The sequence below is a fragment of the Nerophis lumbriciformis genome, linkage group LG09 (genome assembly GCF_033978685.3).
Source record: "Nerophis lumbriciformis linkage group LG09, RoL_Nlum_v2.1, whole genome shotgun sequence".
Lineage (NCBI taxonomy): Eukaryota > Metazoa > Chordata > Actinopteri > Syngnathiformes > Syngnathidae > Nerophis > Nerophis lumbriciformis.
In genome coordinates this window covers 28,734,213-28,758,886 of record NC_084556.2, presented here as the reverse complement: position 1 = coordinate 28,758,886, position 24,674 = coordinate 28,734,213, and the positions used below count along the sequence as shown (strand labels likewise).

General features: G+C 37.7%; 2 protein-coding genes across 2 annotated transcripts in view; one reads left to right on the top strand and one right to left on the bottom strand.

The window, feature by feature from the left end:
* The window catches only part of tmlhe (trimethyllysine hydroxylase, epsilon), a 66,814-nt gene extending 66,217 nt beyond the window's left edge, over positions 1-597 (bottom strand). Inside the window, exon 1 of the mRNA XM_061962051.1 lies at positions 449-597. The gene's annotated coding sequence lies outside the window, so the exon portion shown is untranslated. The remainder of the gene's footprint in view (positions 1-448) is intronic.
* vamp2 (vesicle-associated membrane protein 2) lies at positions 573-19,509 on the top strand. Its single transcript, XM_061962053.2, has 5 exons — positions 573-720; positions 12,316-12,415; positions 12,583-12,741; positions 15,627-15,678; positions 15,769-19,509. Coding segments are annotated over exons 1-5 (330 nt in total). The 5' UTR covers positions 573-718; the 3' UTR covers positions 15,786-19,509.
* Positions 19,510-24,674: the final 5,165 nt, after the last annotated feature.

Sequence of the window (24,674 nt, the reverse complement as noted above, 5' to 3'; positions counted from 1 at the left end):
TTCATTCAAAGAGCCATAAATCCCATCTTTAATATGTTAATAATTGTTTATTTAGTCTAATGTATTTTGAACCAGTGAAATACAGCAGCTTTAGCACTTTAATAAAGTTTTAAACCTTTGTGTAAAAGCTTCCAGGTGACTTTTGAAACGAAATGAAATGACTGCGCTGTTGGCCACGCCCCCTCCCTCGGCACGCCATTTTGTTGACAGATCCTCTGAAGCTCAAAATAAGCTTCTTTATGTGAGCGTTCAATTCCACCATTCATACGACATGTAAATTGTGGGTAAAAAAAAAAACACCTAACGTGTCAATACAAACATGTGCTCTTGAAAACGGGCTTGTTTCGAGTATTAAAACGGCTCACTAGTAATCTCCGGCCACCCATTTTGACCGTGAATGACGTCACCGAGCCGTCGCTGTCCAGCTAATCCAAAGTGTCTCTTATACCTTCATTGCTGCTCCGACCGTCGTCTCTTGTAGCCTTCTGTTGTTACCGGTCAACGACGAAACGGCGACATCTTACTAAAAGAGCAGACCTCGTCAGCGGATAGAAGACAGTGCCCCTCCTCGGCTATATAGGCAGGGAAGCGCCACGCTAAGCATCCAAAGGTTGCCAGAGGCGAGAGAAGGCAATCCACGTCCATCTGCCAGCCACTTAGCACACGCTAACATTTCCAGCCCGGATTTCAGCACAGCTGCCAACACTACCGCAACAAAATGTAAGCACTGCATCCTTTCTGCTTCTTTGTTGCTGTGTACTAACCTACCTGAAAGCACCTTAACACCAAAAAATGGCGTTCGTCTGCTTGGGGTTTTATGTCTATACGATGATCAAAGCAGGCTTCGGTCTAACCTTGAAGCGCACACAAGCCCGTTTTATTTGTGTTTAATCTTGTTGAAATAACATTTTTTTAAAAGCCGTAACGTCTTTTTTATATTTGCTTCTTTTATCGTGTCGTGCGGCTCGCGGCAGCCAGCACGCACGTATTTTTCCTACCAGTTACCAGTTCGGACCGGTTCTGTGTGAAAGGACATATGCGTTAATTCAGCTCGTAACTGCATAATAATGACAATCCATATGAATAAAAACATTATTATTTTGTGTGCCTTTGTCAAACATTTCCCAGAAGGTTGCATTTCAGGCGGAGCCATTTGCAGAAACATTAAGGACATATTGTTGGAAGTTGCCTTTTTGCACGGTAGAAGCCACTTGAATAATTTGACATGTTTTTTTTGTGCAAATGTTGAATAAACATGTGTATTAGCTGTAAATCAGGCCTGGGCCTAGTTTGGTATGTGGACCCTCCAGCAGGGGGGTGGTGGGTAGCCTAGCCTCTATAGCCTCTCTATCGTCGACAGATAATGAAGAAAATGTGTGGCTTGTCTGTTTGTACAAAAAACAAACTAGCACTAAAACACCCCCTAATATTGTAGTCTTCTATGTTAGTACCCCTTATTGTTTGCCTTGTAGCAGTATTTGGTCATCCTTCCTCCATTTTTTGCCTCCCCACCCTCGATGCTGTCAGCGTATTTACTGGCCGTGAAACGTGATGTTTTACTGGATGTCAGGTGGGCATGGCCCTGGTTGTCAAGCTTGAAATGAAAGCAATGCAGGGTTTAAATACTTGAAGGTTGCAGGTCACCAAAGCAGAAAACTAATTCTGGTCCAGACTGGACAAGAGCTGTCCAGTTCTGAAATGTGTCTCTCTCCAGTGCTGAAAGTCACGCACTCTGCTGATGACAAGCCAGCATCCAAAAAAATCCAGTTAGTTGTATACGCCGGACGATAAAAGTACATCTATATATAGTATATATTTGCCAGAGCCATTTATTTAATGGAAGCTTAACGAGACCAGACTATTTTTAAAGGTCTAAAGGGGGTTGCGTATATTTAGCTTCATAGTTCAATCTGACATTGGCGCTGGACTGGAGAGAGAGCAATATGACACCTTTGCCAAGCCAGTGTATAAGGCCAGGTGTTCTTACAAGTTTCAATCTGGAAAAATATGCGTTGAATTAGTTGTTGATTGCTGTTACACATATGATTAATTGGCATTTTGAATTTTTTTTGGTAATGGTATGTTTTAGGGGTGTAACGATAAAAGGTATTAATGATAACCGTGGTATAGGGCTGAACAATTTAGAGAAAAAATCTAATTGCGATTTTCCTCTCCAAATTTTCAAATGTACGGGAGCCCCTAAAGTAGGCCTGGGCAATTATTTTGACTCGGGGGCCAAATTTAGAGAAAAAATGTGTCTGGGGTATATCTATGAACACTAATACAAAACCTCACAATAATGTCTGAATGCTAAAAACGCTATGACAGACCGCCTTAAAAAACGGAATGGAATTTAATTTTTTTTTACTGAATGAGACACTCAGAATGTACATGAAAATAAAGACTGTGAGATTTACAATAAAACACTGAATATTGACAACGTATGAACGTCACACACCCCCTCTCGATTGACATACTTTGCAATCAAGAGAAACGCAAAAATGCAACAAACAGCGAAATATGAACGTGAAGAGTAAAAAAAAAAAAACACCTACAATCTGATATATCTGATATATCACTAAGCTTTAGAACTTTGTTGTAAAAATCTCTTTTCGCATCTGTCCCTGACACCCACATTTCAGGCTAGCTGCTCTGGAAACACTCTGTGGAAATGCTCCCCACCCACACTGCTTGGTGCTTCGTCTGAGCTGCTGTGACTTAGATGACCAAAGTAACTAATTAGATGACCATAGTAACTAATTAGATGACCATAGTAACTAGTATATCATGCAAAAGCACATATTCCAACCATTGAAATACTTTGTATAGTTCAAGACTTACGGTCATTTGAAAATATCACTGCACATCATAATGGCAGCTACACTTTCCATCTTAAAAATATGAAAACAAATATTTGGGAATGTCCGGCGGGCCAGATTGAAAAGCTTAACGGGCCGCATGTGGCCCCCGGGCCTTAATTTGCCCAGGTCTGTCCTAAAGGGACATTGATATTTTTGCTTTTTGCGAGATCTCGTAAAATGTTTTTTTTCCTATGTCAGTGAACCGGAGGTAAAACAGACACAGCAATGGTGAACCGGAAGTGAAACAGACACAGCGATGGAGGAGCGGGAGCATGCGGGAGCCTACCCATCATCTGTGCTCTGTTGTGAGACTATAATACAATTGATGTCTTTATATGTTAGGCCAATACTAAAATAGAAATCAATAAACTTCTCCCACGGATGATGGGTAGGCTCCTCCATCGCTTGGTTTGTTTTACTTCCGGTTCACTGACATAGGAAAAAAAACATTTGTGAGATCTCGCAAAACATTTTTTTCCTTCCATGTCCCTTTAGGGGCTCCGTACAAATGCGATTCAATCTGCTATTTGTATTATTTTATACATAAGAATGCATAAAACTGAGAAAATAACAAGTGAAGGAGGACATACTTTTAGACTGTCAATCAATATTAGGGATGTCCCGATCCGATATTTGGATTGGATCGGCCGCCGATATTTGCAAAAAAATGCGTATCGGCAAGGCATGGGAAAATGCCGATCCAGATCCAGTTTTAAAAAACTCCGGTCCGTGTTTTCCAACGTACCGATTTAAATAATACATTCCACTTTTCTGCTGCTCCCTAATTTCCGTTCCGCATTTTCCAGCACACCTTCAACACATCTACAGGTCTGTGGATTCTCACGCAGTTGCTTTTAGCTGCTGGCATTACACGACAGGCTCTTCTCACTCTTTCCTGTGTCTCCCTCTCACAGACAGCAAGCGCAGCTTCTTTCACGCGTCACATACTGTCACGTCTTACGTCACATACTGTCACGTCTTACGTCACATACTGTCACGTCATACGTCACATACGTATACGTCCTCTCCCAGCAGAGAGGTAGCAGCATGGCTAACGTTAGCTGTGATGCTAGCGCTGCCGCTAAGGTGCGTCCCTGCTCAAACGTCCTCTGCGCACGGCAAATCTATGCCACGCACAAAATCAAATAAAAAAATAAGCGCATAACAATTTTCAACACACGGACACGACAGAGAAAACAGTTTTCGTCATCATTGTTCAAATATTGTAACGTCTGTCGAGACGCTATCTCCATTCGGTGCCACACGTCCACACCATCAAAATGCCGAGGCAAACATTTCCAGATCAACACCGTATGAAAAAAATAGTGATTTTTTTAGTTGTGATTTCCTTCTCTGTGTGAAAGTTTAAAAGTAGCATATATTAATGCAGTATGAAGAAGAATGTTTTAATGTAGACACATAGAATCATCATACTGCTGTGATTATATGCATCAAGTGTTCATTCAAGGCTAAGGCAAAATATCGAGATATATATCGTGTATCGCAATATAGCCTTAAAATATCGCAATATTAAAAAAAGGCCATATCGCCCAGCCCTAGTTCAATGATGCCATTTCTGTTTGTCATGTATAATTTGGTGTATTTTGTGTTTATCCTTGAATAAACAGGTCAGTTTCTTGTTACCAACCATTGTGTATTATTCAAACTCCCCTAATTCAGCTGGCTAGTTGTTATCAAGAGTACTAAAACCCTTTTCAACATGATTCTGACAACTAAGTAGGCTAAATAACTTTAAACTTTAATACATGCTTGGATAGGCCAGTATCGGTCAGTATCGGTATCGGATCGGAAGTGCAAAAACAATATCGGTATCGGATCGGAAGTGCAAAAACCTGGATCGGGACATCCCTAATCAATATATTATTCCACACATTAGAACAAGGTAGGTAGGTAGGTCTTTATTGTCATTGCACAAGTCCAACAAAACTTTGCTTTCAGCACAAACCCGTTCAAGATTAGACAATCAGTGTACAGGGTTACGGAACAGGAATGCTGATGGGTCGCCACAAGGCGCTCCCGTAAAAGATGGGAAAAAAGGTAAACGCTGGGGAAGGATGAGTAAAAAAATAGAAGGGGCCCAGTCTGGAGTGGGAAAAAACCTCCATAGCAAAACACATACATATCACAACATACATATCGAGATATCTAGCAACAGAGGGGAGGTAGTGGGGGCTACGTTGGCAGGCTGCAGCTCTTCAGGCGCTTCCCAGCCGTCCATCACCCCTAAGGGATTCGTGTCAAGGGCGTTGGATGGGGGGTGGGGTATGTGCGTGTGGCGTATATTTTTTGGTGGATGCATGTGTGTGTGTGTAAGACTGCCGCGTGTCTCTGTTCCGCGGCCTTGGTGTCATTATGCAGTAATTTACCTAAAAAGATTTGGCTTTATGCAGACAGACTCAGAGATTGTGTCTGTGCATCCTGCTCTTAACCTGAAGAAATAACCGATAAAAACTATGCAGTGTTTATAAAATAATTTTATACTTTATATATTTTGCAAGAAACCATTTAAAAGGATATAAATGGTAAATGAGTTTTACTTGCATGGCGCTTTTCTACCTTTGAGGTACTCAAAGCGCGTTGACACTATTTCCACATTCACCCATTTATACACACATTCACACACTGATGGTGCGACCCATCAGGAGCAAGAGTGAAGTGTCTTGTTCAAGGACACAACGACCGTGACTAGGATGGTTGGAAGCTGGGGATTGAACCAATAACCCTCAAGTTGCTGGCACAGCCGCTCTACCAACCGAGCTACGCCATAAACTTGTATTTCTCGTTACTGTAGAATGGTTCACCATTATACTGTTTTTGGAAGGTAAATTATTTTGTTATCCTAAATAAGTAAACAAAAAAAAAATGAAATACCCTCTAAATGTTGTAAATAAAAATTCAACTTAAATAAATATTGAACATATTAAAGTATTTTTTTTTTCCAGTTGTAAAAACGTGGTCAGACGTTGTCTTTTTGTTTATTGTCATCTTGGATCACGACATTCTCACTCGTTTGTACGAGTTGCCCATCCAATTTGAAGCTGAAATTTTACAACAGGACATTTGCCTTTGCAATCATATTTTACCTCCTAATTTGTGTTACACTCACAGGCGTCGTGAGTAGGGAGGCTATCTGTTCTTCCTGTGTGTGTGTGTTTGCATGCGTGTGTGTCTGTGTAAAGCTGGTGCCCCGCTCTCCGCCCACCGAGACAAAGATTGTGAATGACTGAAAAGAGGGCTCACTGCTTTCAGTTAATTTTACTGGCAAATAAACACGTGTTGAGCGCGATACAGAAAGTGAGACGTCTTTCTCCCTGTTTGAAGCGAGAGACAAACACACGCTAACCTCAACAATTCTGATTGGCGAGCATGTCTGTCACTTACATATCGGAAAACTTCAGCCTCTTGCAGGCATTTATTGCACTAAATACAATCTCAGGATTGATTCATTGTGTAGCCCTCCCGACAGTTAGCATTACAGTTTTGAATTAAAATGATCCGTGATTGATAACCGCACTTGATAAACTCATGCACTAACTGGCGCTAGCTCACTAGTTTAAGTGCTATCATGAACACAAGAGACATTAACGTCTTTCCCCATTAAGAAACGATATTCCCCAATAAACTTGTATGAACACATTGCTGTCTGAGTGCTCTTTTAGGACAGAGTGATCATTCTTTAATCAGAATTATATATGAGACAGAGGTGTTTTTACAGTGCGTTCACGGACCGCTGAAAAGGGTAGTGTGTATAAGTACTTTTGAGCACATTCAACAATAGTGCACTAATAATGATAACGTGATAATTTTGGTCACAATGACCATGGTATGACATGTTCATATCGTTACATCCCTAGTATTTTTACAAGATGGTATTTACTGTCTGTTGTAATTAGGGTTGAGCACCGTTTGAATTTGAACGATTGTAGTTCCAGTTCCTAGTTTCGATTCTAGTTCCCAACAATTACGCTTTTTTTTTTTTTCCAAGAGGCACAGTCAACATTTTACTATGAATTTCTCGTGGGACTGTTTTCCAGCAGTGTAAACATATCAGGATTTTTTGTGGATTGTTGCAGCTGTAAATTGCCTGAAATGGCGGCAGATTTTTCAGCAAGTTGCGGCAAAAGTTGCAATATTTTTGTCAATAACATTGTATCAACTTGTGATTGTATGTGTTCCTTGTAACCTTAACCTCAAAAAGCACAGAATTTCAACAACAATTAGAAAGCAAATACTTTATTGATGATTTACTCGCTTTATGCCATGCAGACTTAAAAGTAGATACTAGATGACATACTTAGAGCTCATTGTCAAATTACTTTACTCCATCCATCCATCCATCTTCTTCCGCTTATCCGAGGTCGGGTCGCGGGGACAGCAGCCTAAGCAGGGAAGCCCAGACTTCCCTGTTTTATTATAATAAATAATAGTAATAATTACTTATAATCACAGAAATACGTCCTCATTTGATAGTGTCTGCGATGTTAAGAGCATTTGTGAACAGTGGAAAGCAATCTATAGCGGTTATTTTTGATGGTAAATGAGAGATGATGAGAGATGATAATCACAATAACACCTCTGACTTGACAATGCTGCCTCTTTTCTAGATTAGCATTGCAAATGAAAACATGCTCTTAATTGCTTTACCCTTCATAAGTAAATGTTAAATATGTGGAAACTAGGACGTCAAGGTGATTGTGCGTTGCTAAATATTTATATACTACATTAACCAGAAGGCTTATAAGCACGCTGTAGACAGGAGCCGGAAGTAGGTCTGAGCTACACAGCAGGACAACAGTTGTGCCATTCGAGCAATAGATACTTTGATATATACTTAATTAATTTATTATTTGATATATTGTTACACGTTGCTGCTTTGTCATATTCTTCCTCAGTTGACGTGTGTGTTTGATCGCCGCTCTGAAGACTAATTTGAGGAACTGAAATTTCAATCTTTTGAACTTAAATATAAATGTTCTTTCCACAAGATTACACTTTCACAAAGGTGTCACTTTATTTTTAAAAGCCTCATAAAAACCATGCACTCATATACTGTTGTTTATGTGTTTAAGATCAGGGATTTAAGCTCACAGGTTTTATGCTGGTAATACCAATCATAATTTGATCATCCATGAGTGAAATCAACCGATGCTGATCACTTCCAGTGATAATACTACTTCTAACAAATATAGTGTATTTGATTATTGACATATGGAGATAGATAGTTCGCTGATTAGCCACCTCTGTGGCAGATTCTTCTGGTTTGTGTACTGAGTATCAAAAATAGGAATCGAAGTTTACAATTCTGGATGGTTCTGGGAGTATAGGAATGTAAGAACCAGTTCCCATTGATGCCCGATGCTCAATGATCAACCCTAGTGGTAATGGTAATAGTTTGGTTTGTGCATAAAGAAAGAACATCATTTACAATAACTTAAAGGGGCTGTTTGCAACTTGCTCACAATTTGTCAAAGCAAAAAATATAACAAAAACACCATTGGCTAGCTTATGTTACCTTTAGTGGTTTAACAGAACCAATTTATTTTACAATTGCCTATATTTTTCATAATTACTAAGTTGTGTATTGTACGTATTAAACATTTTTAATAAAAAGCATTTTATTGGTGTTTACGGCGGTCACTCACCTGGTCTCGTCAACACGTCCGTGCAGGGAGCGCGTGCACACATACAAAAGCAGTCCAAAAGAAGCAACAAACAATTTGCAGTCATGTTTTTGTTGTTATGATACATTCAAATGTTGCAATGTAGAATGTCTCTGTGTACTTAGAAAAGCTATTATTAACTAACAAGACCCAAAGCTAATGCGTGCACACGTGTTACGAACGCAGATTCTTCATTAGGTTCTAGAAGCCGTAAGAGGGTAAAATATACTCTGTAAAATACATTGGAAAGTTAGCGCCCTCCAGGCAGCTGTGTAAATTGTGCCTTTAATTCAACATGTCTGCAAAGGAGCAAAGAAATTAAGCTTTTTTTCTCAGCAATTACTGATAGTTTGGTCACGTCCTAGTTTTAATTGTTCTGGTGTTAAGAATTTTTAATAGGAAATAAATAAATGGGTTATGGCTTGTCTACCTTCAAGGTACTCAAAAGCGCTTTGACACTATTTCCACATGCACACACACATTCACACACTGATGACTGGAGCTGCCATGCAAGACCACAACCACGACCCATCAGGAGCAAGGGTGAAGTGTCTTGCTCAAAAGGACACAACGGACGTGACTAGGATGGCAGAAGCCGGGGATCGAACCAGGAACCCCCAGTTCTGTAAACTACTATGGAAGGGTTAATCGTTTGCAGAGTGTTTGTAGAGCGTTTTGAGTAGTGCAATAAAAAATAGAAAAAATTAATGAAGGAGTAAAGATTTACAGTGTAATGATGGACAAAATACAGACAGAATCTAATCCCCAATCACTAAATAAATGTTCCACAGAGAAAAAAGGATGATCTATGTCAAATATAATGTATCCGCAATGTTTAATCGATTAATCCAATTAGGAAAAAGTTTCGGTTTGTATTGTGTTGCTTTGGTTAAACGTGTAATGAGTGTAACTAATAAAGATTGATCAATTCCGGACTAAATGGAATGTCCGTAACTTTAAATACGCGGACATGCTGTAGTTTCCGCACAGTGGTGTGTTGCTCGTTTTCTCTGTGGCATCAAACACCACAGAGGTTTTTCTTTTTTATTTATGAATGCACTCATGTCAAAAGTGCAATTTTATGGTTGATGTGCATTTATTGGAAAAAACAGTATAAAGGTTATGGCAAGCAAAAAAAATTGCTGTTTATTTAAAGTATTTTCCCTGGAATACGCATTGTGGCTATAAACCGGTTAGTCGATTAATCGAGCAAACAACAGATTACTCAATTACCAAAATAATCGATAGCTGCAGCCCTATATATTTTTATTATTATACTTCAAACCATTGTTTCCAGTTTCAATCTTAAAATGTAACTTAGTGGGTGAATTACATGACATATGGAACGCAACACAGCAAATGATAAAACTGTAGAAGTCAATTCATTTAGTGCAATGATTACTTTACATCTATATTGTTCTTTGATTACTCATTGGTTGTGTGGTTGTATACCTCTCCTTAAGATTCTCAATGGGCAGCAAAATAACAGCTAATATGGTCCATTGGCACCATTCCAATAGGATTTGTTATTGTTGAAGGATTAGTAATGCGTGTCTGTTTTAAGATGACCTTTGTACACGGTTTTGTCACACAGGAGTGGGAGTACCTTAGACACAACTATTATTTATTTGTGATTATGAATCTGTCTATAGTGGAATGCTGAATTAATTAGGCATGTTGAATTATTTACAAATTACAGTAAAACGTAGTTTGTTTGTTGTTGTTGTTGTTTTGTTGTGTTACATTAAATGTTATATGTTCCTCTGTTGGTCTGTGATAAGTAAGTAGTGGTACGCATAACCAGTCCATAACGTTCGCAGACACACACTGAAGTAACTGGCACTTATCACAGAGTCTTTATAATAATATATTGATAAGGGAAACACTGAGCATTACAGTCTCACCTTGACTTTGGATGATTATGTGTCCTCCTTCCCTCCTCCTACAAGTACAAAACGTTGCACTTTTGGAACACAATAACTCTTCCTAATCCCAAAATATTTTCACACAAAAAGCTTTGCCAATAGTGTGTGCAGTGTACTTCTATTAGTTTGACTAATCTTTACTTTCCTATTCAGGATTATGCAAAATCCGAAATCAAATTGAGAATGCCTCCCAACTTCTAGTATAACGCCATGAATTTAATTTTGATTGAGGTTACAAACAATTCAAATTCAAATTGCAGAAGGTAGAATTGGAATTTCATGAAATTCTAAGTTCTAAAATCATGTTTTACAATAGAATATAGTTCATGATAACAATAATAATAATAATACCATGACTTCACACATAATCAAAAACAAGTGTAAATCAACATAAAATAAATTAGACAAAATCAAAGAGAGTACAGTATTAGAAAATGTTTAGTTTTGAACAGTTTTTCAACAGTTTTTTTTTAAGTTATGGGGTTGTGACATATGCAGATGGATGGAGGTGAGAAAAAAAAAATATTACTTTGAATCTCATTCACACATGATATTTTAAATACAGAACGCGTTTTTCATTGACAATTACAAATAAAAGCATTCTCCTCCTCCAAAAAATAAAATAATTTGTTTTATCATACCTTTCAAATGATTGAAAATGGTGGGCAAATATGTTATTTCCCAGAAAGTCTTAGTTCAGGGGTGTCAAAGTCACCCGGGATGATATTTGATTAGTATTAGAACCGACCCGCAGGCCACATCCGCTTACTGCTGTTTTGCACGCACCAATACTCCATCAGTGTAAGCGCTAGGAATTTTCAAAATGGGGTCCCCCATCAAGTCATAAAAATGGGGTCCCACAGTACATTTTTGGGGTCCCGTTTTGAAAACAAATGATAAATGTATGCATTATCCTGTTATAACTCACATTCTACATTGTGTTTTGAAAAAAGGTTTTCATAAACGTTACTTATTTCATTAAAAAAAGAAAAAAAAAAGAAAACACATTTTTATGCATTCACTTTCTTCTCTCCTTCATGGATCTAAACTTTACCGCTGCCAGTATTTTTTTCTATATTTTTATTGTAATATTTTCAGAATGGGTTTGTTCTATTTTTGGCCAAAGTAAGACAAAGAAAACTATCTGAAGTTGTCTTTATTTTTCAGTTTTAATGCCATGATTTTAATAGTCCGGCCCTCGTGTGGACAGATTTTCCCCCATGCGGACCCTGAGCTAAAATTAGTTTGACACCCCTGCCTTAGTTAATGCAAGTATTCAAAATTGAGAGTATTTGATTTTAGTATTATTTGTAAAGTAATTTTAGTATTTACACGAAATCCTGTTGTTTAACGTTAGAAGGTCTTACTGTCAATTGGCTGTAAGGAATTCCCTTAATTGCAACACATTTTAATTTCAGTTCCTGTTCAACATCCTTTGAAGTGGAACTGATTCAATTTAAAATTTCGATTCTTCAAATTATTTGGAAAATTTGAAAGCCTGATTCTAATAGAGTAAAATGTTAGAGGTGCTTGAACAAATCAATTCTGAATCACAATTCTTATTTAATAACGATTATGAATTGATTAAAAATTTTCAAGATTCAATTTAAAAAAAACGTTCTTTGCCTATTTTCCACTCACTGTGAGTGTACATTATATGGATGTAAGCAGCTAAGCTGCATTTTTGTAAGTTGTCTTAAAAATGGTTTATTGAAAGGAGAATTTGAGTGTAATTGAATCGCGAGTTGTTGTAAGATTCACATCACTATAAAATGTATTTTTTTGTTAACAACTGGATGTGTTTTCATAGAAATATACCGACTGACTCTTATTCTTCGGCATCCACAGGTCTGCCCCAGCTGGAGCCCCTGCACCAGAGGGAGGAAATCAGCCTCCCAACCTCACCAGCAACCGTCGTCTGCAGCAGACTCAGGCACAGGTGGACGAGGTGAGAACAAGTCATGTTTTAGCAACATTCATTGTCTTCTAATAGAAAATACATTGATAATTTTCATGAGGTCATTTTAATAGCACTGCAGCAGGACCATTTAAGAATGACACATTTATAAGCCATAAACCCTAAGTAAGCAACATATTGTGTGTTTTGTTCCTCAGGTGGTGGATATTATGCGTGTAAATGTGGACAAGGTACTTGAGCGTGATCAGAAGCTGTCTGAACTGGATGACAGGGCCGATGCCCTGCAGGCTGGAGCCTCTCAGTTTGAGACCAGTGCTGCAAAACTGAAGAATAAATACTGGTGGAAGAACGCTAAGGTAAGGTCATGCAAATTAATGTGAGGGATCCAATTGCATGTTAGCGATATGCGAGCATGAATAATGCAGTACAGATGGAAACTGTAAAACTAACAGTTTGCAGAAGCTTGTTTTCACAATAAATTATTAGGATTTTGAATGCAACATATGCCTACCGTATTTTCCGGACTATAAACCGCTACTTTTTCCCCACGCTTTGAATCTTGTGGTTTATATAAAGGTGCAGATAATCTATGGGTTTGTCTTCGCCTACGGCTAAATTATGGGACGGATTAAGCACAGAATCAAACAACGTACTGAATTGGTCCATTTCAAGAAACTGTTCAAACTCAAAAGTGTTTACCAAGTACAAGGAAAAGGGATCCTGATAAACATCTCTAACCTTATTTAAAAAGGACTCATAAAGGATGACTAAAGACATCAATGAGTTTTCTGTTTTGTTTGAACGTCCGTTTTACTGCCGTGTTACAGGCACTGTTTGGAAACAATAAGGTATTTAAATAAACATTTACATAATATTTCTATGTAAATATTTCATTTCACAATGGTGAAACGTCCGGGGCGGCTAATATATGAAAAAAAAATCCCTCTAAAATTTTGTGGGTGTGTTTTATATACCTATGTGGCTTACAGTCCGGAAAATACGACATATGCCTACATTTGTAACCTTTATTTACTCAGGAGTTTGATGAAAATAATAAACTGTTTTCGGTGTACATTATGGCAGATTGCAGGAAGCAGTGTTTCAACTAATTAATTTTGAGCCTAATCTTGTGTTTCCTCCTAAATGACAGAACTGTGTAAAGCATGGGTGTCAAACTCTGGCCCGCCGTGTAATTTCACTTGGCCCTTGAGGCCATATCAAATTAACACTACAGCTGGCCCGCCGATTATATAAAGCGGCGGTGCCGCGGTAACACCGCATTCACCGCTAATTCTCATACTTGCCAACCCTCCCGGGAGACTCTCAATTTTCAGTGCCCATCCCAAAAATTGTCACATCTGTTTTTCATCCAGTCCAACGAGTGCTGGCCCAGTCACATAATATGCGCGGCTTCTGCACGCGCACACAAGTGAATGCCATGCATACTTGATCAACAGCGATTCAGGTTACACTGAGGGTGGCCGTATAAACAACTTTAACATTGCTAGAAATATACGCCACACTGTGAATCCACACCAAACAAGAATGACAAACACATTTCGGGAGAACATCCGCACCATAACACAACATAAACACAACAGAACAAATACCCAGAATCCCATACAGCCCTAACTCTTCCGGGCTAGAGTATACACCCCGCTCCCACCAAACCCCGCCCCCCCAACCCTGCCCCCCCACACATCACCAGCTACCACCTTCCTGGTGTGTATATTCTCGCCCGGAAGAGTTAGGGCTGCAAGGTGTTCTGGGTATTTGTTCTGTTGTGTTTATGTTGTTACGGTGCGGATGTTCACCCGAAATGTGTTTGTCATTCTTGTTTGGTGTGGATTCACAGTGTGGCGTATATTTCTAACAGTGTTAAAGTTGTTTATACGGCCACCCTCAGTGTAACCTGTATCGCTGTTGATCAAGTATGCGTTGCATTCACATGTGTGTGCGTACAGAAGCCGGACATATCTTGTGTGTGCGTACAGAACCCGGACAGATCTTGTGACTGGGCCGGCACGTTGTTAGAATGGATGAAAAGCGGAGGTGACGACAGCTCGTAGAGGACGTTAAAAGCAGTGCCTTTAAAGCACGCCCCCAAGACTGTGGTCTGGGTGGACTACGAGATATAATGACTGATGAACACCTTCGTTCGATAATGAAGGTTGCCTCAGCTCCTCCTGAGCCCCAACATTAATGAACTAGCATCCAAGAAAAGATGCCAGGTATCTGGCTTGGGCATATCAGATTAGATCAGTGTGTTGCAAACTGAGCAGTTTAAAGTCCTGAATGGTTGGTTTATTCATTGTTATTTTATTTTCAAATTTATTAGCCTGTGGAAAAAATTTATGTTGATATTTTTCATTCATTCATTCATTCATTATTTATTTATTTCAGGCAATCACATAAAAAAGTACAAAGTTGACAACACATAATAATATAAATTAATATAGTGCAAAAGGTAATGTATACTATGTAATGCATGATTGTCCAGTTTTGCCTGAAAGGGAGTGGGAAGAAGATAATGTATTTAATCCCACCCCCAGTTCTCCACATTCAGTGATTATTCACATGAGTTTCACTGTTGCTTTGTTCAAGGATTATGATACAGATGTTGCATCATAGTGGCATTACCACAGGTAACAATAATTATTACACTGTAACAATAATTTGTATAAAAAATGTAGGAATAGAGAACATACCAACATTGGTAATAGACAAAATGCCAACAATGGTAATAGACAACATAGCAATAATGGTAAGGAAACATTGAGCACATGTTAACACTTTGAGACAGAGTACAACAGCAGGTCAAAATAAAGACCCTCATCTCTATATTTGAACCAGACCCCATGTTTGTATAATAGTTTAAATTGATTAATAGTTTGGCATTGTTTGTGTTGTTTACCTCAGAAGGCTGCAAATAGAAAAGAGGCATTCAATTTTTATTTAAATTGTATTTTTATATGCCATTGATATTTTTTAATTATTATTATTATTATTTGAAACTCGATTTTGCATGTCACTATAAAGTTATATAAGCTTTGCTTGTTCAATATTCAATGCAAAACTTGTTTGGGTCCCTATTAAAAGGTTAATTTGTTCAACCTTGGCCCGCGGCTTTGTTCAGTTTTAAATTTTGGCCCACTCTGTATTTGAGTTTGACACCCCTGGTGTAATGTAATCAAATTTGACAAGATTTTTGACCACTTCTTTTTTAATCTTCTGTCCACAGATGATGATTATCCTGGGTGTGATATGTGTGATTGTGCTCATTGTCATTATTGGTAAGCAACTTACTGCCACCAATTTCTGTGTAACACCTGACTGCACCATTAAATAACATTGTGGTTTATACCATTTCTTTCTTTCTGCAGTGTACTTCAGCACCTAAGAAGAGTCGCTTCCTACCCCAGTCTTATCCCAACTTCCTTGCTACAGAAATAAAACAAAACCCCAAAACTCACGACAAAAAAGAATCACCGATAATTAGTTAATAATGCTGTATCTTCCCCCTCAGCTTCGGTATAAATAACCCCTCTAAACCCCTCCAGGGCCTAATGGCTCCCTCACTTCCACCATCTCGCCTCTGGACCCCCCCTCGTGAAATATTCGCCCACTCCCCTTTGGAGTGTGCGGCCTTGCGTCCGGTCTGGGTCCTCTCGGCTTCTCTAACCTGCCATACCGAGAGCCCGACACTTGTGATGATGCAACAACAGAAAACATCACAACGATGGGTAAAGCTAATTGTTACATGACTGATGTATATCTTGTCATTTGTAGAGTTTTATTCTGAAATATACTGTTTTGTAGGTGTGTGCGTGCGTGTGTGTGCATTTTGTATTTTTTATTTTTTGTATTAATTTTCTGTATGCTTCAGCGTCAACTACTGCCTGTTAATTGAAGTATGTATCTTGCATGTTTTCATCGACAGTCCCGTGCGTGCTTTTTTTGCGCTTTCCAGTAAGTCAGGGGATAATGACTCTTACGTACGTTGCTCGTCAATCGAAAAAAGGCCACAAACCTGAACATGCTCTTACAAAATCCTTAGCAGTCACGATCAGTGGTATTGATCCAACACAAAGTAATCCATGAAATTATTCCTAGTCCTTTAAATCTCATTTCTCTGATATCCCCTGTTTGTCTTGCAGCATGCTTGAACACCCAATCGTTTAAAAACTGCCATAGTACCGTTGGACCAATGTCTGTAGATGTTTGTTTTTTTTCTCTCTCTTTTAAGATTACTTAGTGTCTTATTTCGAAAACATTCCTTCATTGCAGTCTAGTGCAAATGCTTTTACTGTAGCACATGTAATTGTGAGTATCTTTAAAGTGCGCGATGAAACAAAAAAAAAACATACAGAAAATAACTACTGGTACGTGGTGTTAGGGTACATTTTTGGGGTCAGGATTAGAATGTTCATTTATTTTGTGCTAGTGGTCATTAATGTTAGCCAACTATAAAAAAAACACTGTAAAATTTACCAGGATTTTACTGCAATTAACAGTATTTTTTTCTCAGTAAAATGCTGTAATCAAAACTCACTGTAAATTTACAACAAATGACTGTAGGAAATTTGATATCCTTATATTTCAGAGTGATCATTTTCAATATTCTATAACAAATTACTGTAAATTCAAACTGATTTGTCTTTTAAGGCGTTCCGTAAACTACATTGCGCATGATGCGTATGACGTTAAAACGAGAGAGTAAATTACTATAAAAACACATTTGTAAAGTTACAGCATATCGTTTTAACTTGTTTGTAATGATCTAAAAAAATTACAATTGTGACATTAAAGCGTTTAGATTCAACTTTGTTGTAATTGACCGGAAAATGACAGCTCTGCAGTTACAGTAAATTGCTGTAAAGATGTTTCACAGTAAATAATTGTAAATATTACTGTGAAAGTAATGTATTAGTCAGCAGTGTGCTGTTAAATGACAAAGATTTGTTTTTACAGAGCAACAGGCTATTGTGTGGTGGATAAAATGGCACCATCGTGTAACACTAATCATTTCCAAAGCTGAAGGCGCGTAACACTTAAAAGCCTTAGTCTTTACTTTTAGTTCATGTAAAAGGAAGGTAGTAGTGCACAAAACCAAGCAGGCGGAATGAGACGCTTGTGTAGCCAAACTTCTCCATTTAAAAGCACATGAAATTTAGCCTTATTTGATCAGTAATTCACAGTTAAAAGATTCCTAAAATATAAATCTCATGAAAGCATTCCTTATTAGAACTTTAGAGGTGGTTCGCCCCTATAATGAAGACATCGTTGTTGTTTTTTTTAAATGTAATAGATTCTATTTTTATTATAGTGTATTTTTGTGTGAAACACATGGTGAAGAAGAACAATAGGTTCCACTTTACGTTCTGTCTGCTGTGTTTTTTGTAAATTCAGCTGTGTGCGTTATATACACTGCCAAGCAACAAGATGGGTGTGTGGGGAGGGGGCTTCACTTGTTAACGCAGTTCTATCCGTCACTGGTGAATGCTTGTGAAACAGTTATGTGGTTTGGACCGTGCATGGTTACTTTAAGAGCTTCAGATTTGCTCTATGTTCATGTGTTCAGGTGAATAGCCTCATACATACAATAGTTTACATCAAGTGTATTTGCTTTGGCAGGGTTTTCTTTCAATGTTTGCAAGCACCTCTATTCAGAATTATGTGTGCATCAATTCGGCGTGTGTTAGAATAGCTCTGCCCCACAAATATCCCCAGTTTATCCCGACAGATTAGTCTTGCTTAAATCTCTCGAGTGAAGGCACGTTTGTTTCCTTGCCCACTAGAGCGGTCAGATCGGAGTGCCACAACCCTAACCTGTTATCAGGCCTTCCTAACAAACAGATAACCAAAGACCTTTATTTCTGTGCTCGTGCTGACGGTTACTATCAAAAACAAGTGCAAAGAGTTACCAAAACCCTTAGTCAGCACTCTTAATTCATACGTAAGGACCGCATGCTTCAAATCCCTCACACCTCGTGTATCAAGCCTTAAAAAAGCTTATTTAATCTATATTACGACTATTAGCACAGTTTTGCTTTTTCCCCCCCATTTCTGCCAACGTCTATAGTAAAAACATAGTCTAGCTTCAGCTACTGGTCAAAAATTTGCATTATTTTGAAGGGTAGGGGGTCCTATGTTGTTTTGCCGTAGCAGTCTACCAGGGGGTCCTATAAATCCGGAACGTCATTCTAAACAATGGGGTAGGACATGTTATTCCATAAGTTATTGTCCTGTGAGTGCTCAACTAATTTGGTCACGATGGAGAAAATTAAGCGATTGCTCTTTTCACGTCGCTTTTCCTTTTCTCGTACGAAAAGAGGCAACACCGTTGCACTTTTTTCGTTTTGTTGTCGTTGTCAAATCATTCGGGAACCAGCTCTGCTATACAGAATATTATCTGATGCTGTCCTCGTGAGCTGTTCAGTTATCTCAAAGTTAAAAAAAAAACAAAGCTGCGCTCACTTCATCTGGGGGTGATCCGGGACACTTTGCAACATTTTTCGGGTCAGTTGTTTAACAAAGCTAAACATGTGGGGAACGTCACTCCCAAATGGGGTGAACGCAGCATTATAGGAGGGAACCTATTGAGTCTCTAAACGCTCACTGGATGGGAAAGTATGTAGTATATGAAAGCATGCTTTATGTTTGATTCCCACATTTGTTTGTTTTGTTTTTTGGCGTTTGTTAACAAATAACTCCCAAAGTCTTTGAATTGTTGTGTGTAAGCACTGATAGGTGAAGGTCAAGAACATGTTTGTATTCACACAATACTGTATTTTTTGGGTTCCAATGTGTTTTGTTTCGGGACCAAGGGTCCAGGGATGAAGGTCCATATTGCCCCTGTTCGTCCGGCCTTCTGGAGGGACTGCACTGGAGGATCATGGGCAATGTTCTCAGGTTGATTTCATTTGTATTGTTTTGCTTTACTTTTATTTATTGGTAGTGTTTTCTTGTGCTGTCATTTGGTATGGGATTAGACACTAAATAAGGTTGACTCGATGTAGAGGAGAGGAAACTGAATGACTAAATTGTATAAAGTACTTGTAGTGTAAATCTATCAATGTCTTATTATATTGATGAACATCATAAAATATATGTATATTGGAAAACAGTGTCTTTGTCCCATTTGTTGTCAAAAATGCAATTGTGACACCATGTCTGGGTCTTTAAAAGGCGTCATTGCATTATATATAGCATGTCTATCCAGAAACAGACAAATGGCAACCTGGAGATACACAAGTGCACACACAGCTTGTGTCAACAACACAATCATGCATTCGCTTCCATCTATCAGTCACCATATGTTAATACTGGAACCTAAGTATGAATACAAACAGCAGTCAAACATGATTGTAAAAATATCACAGTGCTATTACTTGCTGATTGTTTATAGCCAATTGAAGTAACCATAATATTGGCAATACTGTCCGCAGTCATATTAAAATATTTGAGGCAAATTCATAACAATGAAATGAAAAATATGGTAAATAGGGAAGACGAATCTCCCAGATCATGCTTTGCTATGAAATTGTTTACAGTTACATTTAGAAAGCTAGTGAGCGAACAACCAACAGGAAGTGACGTATTAGGCAGCGTTTATTTTGAAAAAACACGGTAGCTACAGCATTTCCTTCTCGAAAAGCTGAAAGTAAGTAAGCACCGCCTTGTATAGCTCATTTGATGTTTTATTTGTCTTTCATTCATAAAATACAAGGTCGTGAAATTCACTTTATGACTCAAAGCAAAGTGCCGCGCTACTTGAAATGAATGTCGATGAAATGAATCTTCAAAGGAGACGGTTTGTTATCCCCTGATTGCAGTTTTGCGTTTTCATCGCCAGGTGTCAGTATAGCAACAAATGTCAACATTGTGTGTGTCAACAGTTTGGATTTCCAGTATAGAATACCCACCATGTATGTCAAACAGTGTTGTCTTCACTGTTAGAATATACACGTATTCATGTAAAAATCTTCATAAAAAAGTTATAATATCCCATGTGTTATATTAAACCCTCTGGGCATGCATACATTAAAAATAATTGAGTACCACCAGGACGAAAAAGTACCCAGGGTATAAATATATAATATATTAATAATATAACATTATTATGAATTGTTAAATCAATTAAAATATTATAAAAATGAAATTAAAAAAATTCGGATTCAGATTTTTCTGTACTTTTTTTTTTTTTTTTACTCAAATTATCTTAACCTTTTCGAATGCCGTTTTGAATTATTTGACAGTTTTTATTTATTTTTTTATTTAGCATAAAATAAGTTATAAACCCCATATTAACTACTTAACTTGTTTTAAATTATGTACCAGTGTATTGTTGATATGTGAAAGAATTTGAAATACAAATGTTTTTTAAATTGAACATGAAAACGCTTTTGGGAAAAAAATCATTCCATTCGAAGTAACACAACCAAAAATAGAGCAAACATGTATCTGAAAGGGGCCCTATAGTGCAAAACCAACATTTCCTACCTATTGGTACTTGCTGTTGTGCATTTTGGATCTTCAAAAATGTAAAATCAATGTGCGAAGGCATTGCGGAGATGTTTATTAAACAATCTTGCCTTTCTACCTACTTCCTCCAAACAGTCCATTTGGAATGTGCACAATTGGTGACATCACCATTTGGGAACATTGTCAGCAGATAATAAAACTACTCAAATTGCCTTGTGCATGTCCGCCATTTTTAGTTTATGCGCGCATATGTAGTTTAGATGACAAAATTCCAAAATGCAGCTCGAAGAACCAAAATGCTGTTATTTGTCGTATAACGAAACACAGCACACTATTCAAACCTCCAGTCTCATATGAAGAAGTAAGAAGTGCCTGGCTAACTTTATTGTTTTGCGGCAATGTGCCCTTAACTGTGAAAAAGTTGCTCCGAGTGTGTGCAAAGAATAGTCCTGCTTCACCCAAAAGCCTTCACAAAAAGGTGGATATTCCGAAAAACTACTTTAATGGCGGGCCAACTATTTATGGCAATGGAGGAGACAATGAAGCAGTAACTACAAAGTAATAACAATGGGTTAGGAATGAGTGAATGATATGTAGCTAGCTTAGCCTTCTACTGTAAGACACTGTCCTCTGGCAAAATAAAGAATGTTTTTTCTAAAAACTGCCTTTAATTGGATCAGCGCCTACTCTGTTTGGCAATGGACAAGTAAGTTACAGTATATAATCAGTTATTACGTTTGCGATGTTACTAGTAGCGTATCTTATAGCCATTAACCTTTATTTGTTTACAACTGAAAGCTACCGTGCAGCAGCGTTATTTACATAATGTAGAATAGAAAAGGCATTTCATTGGTAATACATCTATACGTCCAGGATCTAGCATTAGAAAGTTAGACTCGCTGTAAGTTTAACCTTAGTCACCGTATATTTACAGACCTGTACGGCTTTCATCTTTGCTTCCGTCCGCCTTCATCTTCACTTCCTTCGTTATTGCCAAACCACGCAATACCTTTTGGGATTTTGGCTGGTAGCGGTCACCAAAGTCCAAAGTGCACAATAAAAGCAAGAAAGCCAAAAAAAACCTACAAAAACATTTCTGTCGGCCGGGGGTGAATGCTCACTCAGTGTGAGGGGGTGTGGTGAGGAGAGGTTCATTTGCATCTAACAACTCAACCTCTTAAAAAAGTTGTTTTGAAAGGGAGAAAATAAGTGGCTTGAAAAAAGGGTCTGTAATACATAATCAAATTTATAATCTAATTTTCAAAGAATTAGATTTAGTCAATTACCAAGGAAGTGTTTTAAATGTAGAAGAAATGGCCCCTAAGATGAAAACGTCCCCATTATCTTCCAAGGTTTAAGCCACTAATAGTATGCAAATTGTAGTTGTCTTTGTTTTTTGTTTTAATCTTATTTAAGATGCAGGACAGGCTTGAAAATGTAAATGTGTATATTTCTTTGGGGATGCTGCACAGGAAGACCAGTAAGTATCGATAACGTTTCGCAGGATTTCTTGTTCTAATGTTGCTGGAGTCATACTTACCATAGACTCAAATGGATATTTAATTATGGTGGGCCAAATGGGACAAAATACATGAAAAGAGTAATAATCACTGGAAGGTGCTGTTTGCAATTTCCTCACAGTAAGCAACAAATATAACAAGAACACAATTGACTACCAATAGTGGTTTAATAGAACACATTTGTTTGACAATTGTCTATACTTCTCACAATCACAACGTTTATGGATTTTTTTTTTTACCGTCATCTTTGCAGTCATCTTGTTGTTATGACAGAATATACATTCAATGACAGCTCACGCTAGCTATCCAAATTGCTATTATTAGCTAATAACATCTACATCTAATGCGTGTGCATGTGTTACGTACGTACGTAATCATGTCATTACGTACGAGAAGCCCTAAGAGGGCGGGATATATTGTATAAAATACATTGGAAAGTTGGCGCCCTTTGTGAAATTGTCGCAAACAGCCCCTGTAAATGTGACAATATTAATTATAATTGGAATTAAATACATAAGTTTTATTACATTTACCGTTATTTTATTTCATGTAAAATTACATATGTCATGATTTAATTAATTATTGATTTCATTATTTTATCACTTAATTTATTATTTCACAATTTATTTCATTTAAAAAAAAAATGTATACATTTTTTTATTAATCAATCCAACAAAATAATACACAATAATACCATAATAATACAATTCCAATTCCAACACCAAACCCGGCCCAGCAACATTCAGAACAGCAATCAACAGAGCAATTGAGAGGACACACAAACATGACACAAAACAATCCAAAAATAGTCAAACAAAAATTAATAATTTCAACAACAGTATCAATATTAGTAAGAATTCCAACATAGCAGTGAGTAGAAATCCCTTATTGACATTATCATCACAGCCATTTATTAAAAATATAATAACATTTAATAAATGAACATTAGTGTCAGTGGCACATTGGAAAGTTGGCGCCCTCGAGGCATCTGTGAAAATGTTTCAAACAGCGCCTTTATATGTGACAATATTAATTATAATTGGAATTAAATACATACGTTTTATTACATTTACCATTATTGTATTTCATGTAAAACTACATGTCAGAATTTAATTAATTATTGATTTCATTATTTTATCACTTAATGTATTATTTCACGGTTTATTTTTATTATTGATTTCATTATTTCATGATTTACTTAATGTCACATTTAAATAATTATTTAAAGATTTATTTATTTATTTGATTTTGTCTCATTCGGCTCTCCGGATATAACTGCACATGATGTACATATAGAGCACAACACTTGAAATCTCTAAAAAAGGACACAGCTCATACAGTATATTTCAGTACATTAGGCACATTATTTATGTGTATGCCATGACACATACAACATGTCTACTAGTACTTACAGTATATTATTGTACTGATGATTTGCAATAAGTTTCCTAGCATGTAGGGGGTCGGGGGAGGGAGCTTTAGTCTTTAAATTCTTGGAAGTGCCTGATTTTCCTCCAGATGTTTCTGAGAAGATATGACAGACATTTTACTCAGTATCAGCAGTCCTAATAGCCGAAATTCAACGTTCTTTTCGCCTCCTCATCCTAAAAACATACATTTTCTTTAACTATTGTCATATGTTGCTGCTTATTTAAAGACTGGAAACAAATTTTACTGTACAACAAAGATTTTTTTGAATCTGTGTGAATTTAAGTGAAACCACAGTGACAAAAAACAGATGGGATTTTTAGAAAATTACTAACTTTAAAAAAAAAAAACATGCGCCGTATGAAAGGGTCGCAGTCATGACTTGCTTTGCTGTGTCAGATCTTTGTTTTTTCCTGTGGTTGTGTAACGCCTCCTCTTTTACCCCCACTGACACCCTCTAAAAGGAATGTGTGTCAATCTTACAGATCAGTCAAGAGTTATTGCAGAACCCCTTGGCTTGGTTTCCTGGCCAGTAAGGTCACTGTTCCTCCGCGCTGTGATAGTCGCTGCATTCCTGCCTCTGCTGTGTCTTATCAAGCCAAACACAGCACTGACCACAGTTGGGCCTCCAGCAGCGTTCTTAAATCTTTCCCTTGGCAGCAGAAATCCTTTTGCGCAGGTTGTAAAGTGAGCCGTTAAATGAAGCATCTTAAGTAATATGCCACATGTAACTGGAGACACAGACTCTCTGCAGAGACCATGCATGTGTTTGCATTGGCTGTCGGCTTCGGTTGTTCCAGGCTCTGATCAAGCAGGTCAGCGGTGCGTAAAAGTGACTCTTTTTTTATTTTTTATTT

Coding starts and splice junctions, on each gene's coding strand:
- vamp2 (XM_061962053.2), top strand. Junction 12,416..12,582: donor CTCAGGCACAGGTGGACGAG/GTGAGAACAAGT, acceptor TTTGTTCCTCAG/GTGGTGGATATTATGCGTGT. Junction 12,742..15,626: donor ACTGGTGGAAGAACGCTAAG/GTAAGGTCATGC, acceptor TTCTGTCCACAG/ATGATGATTATCCTGGGTGT.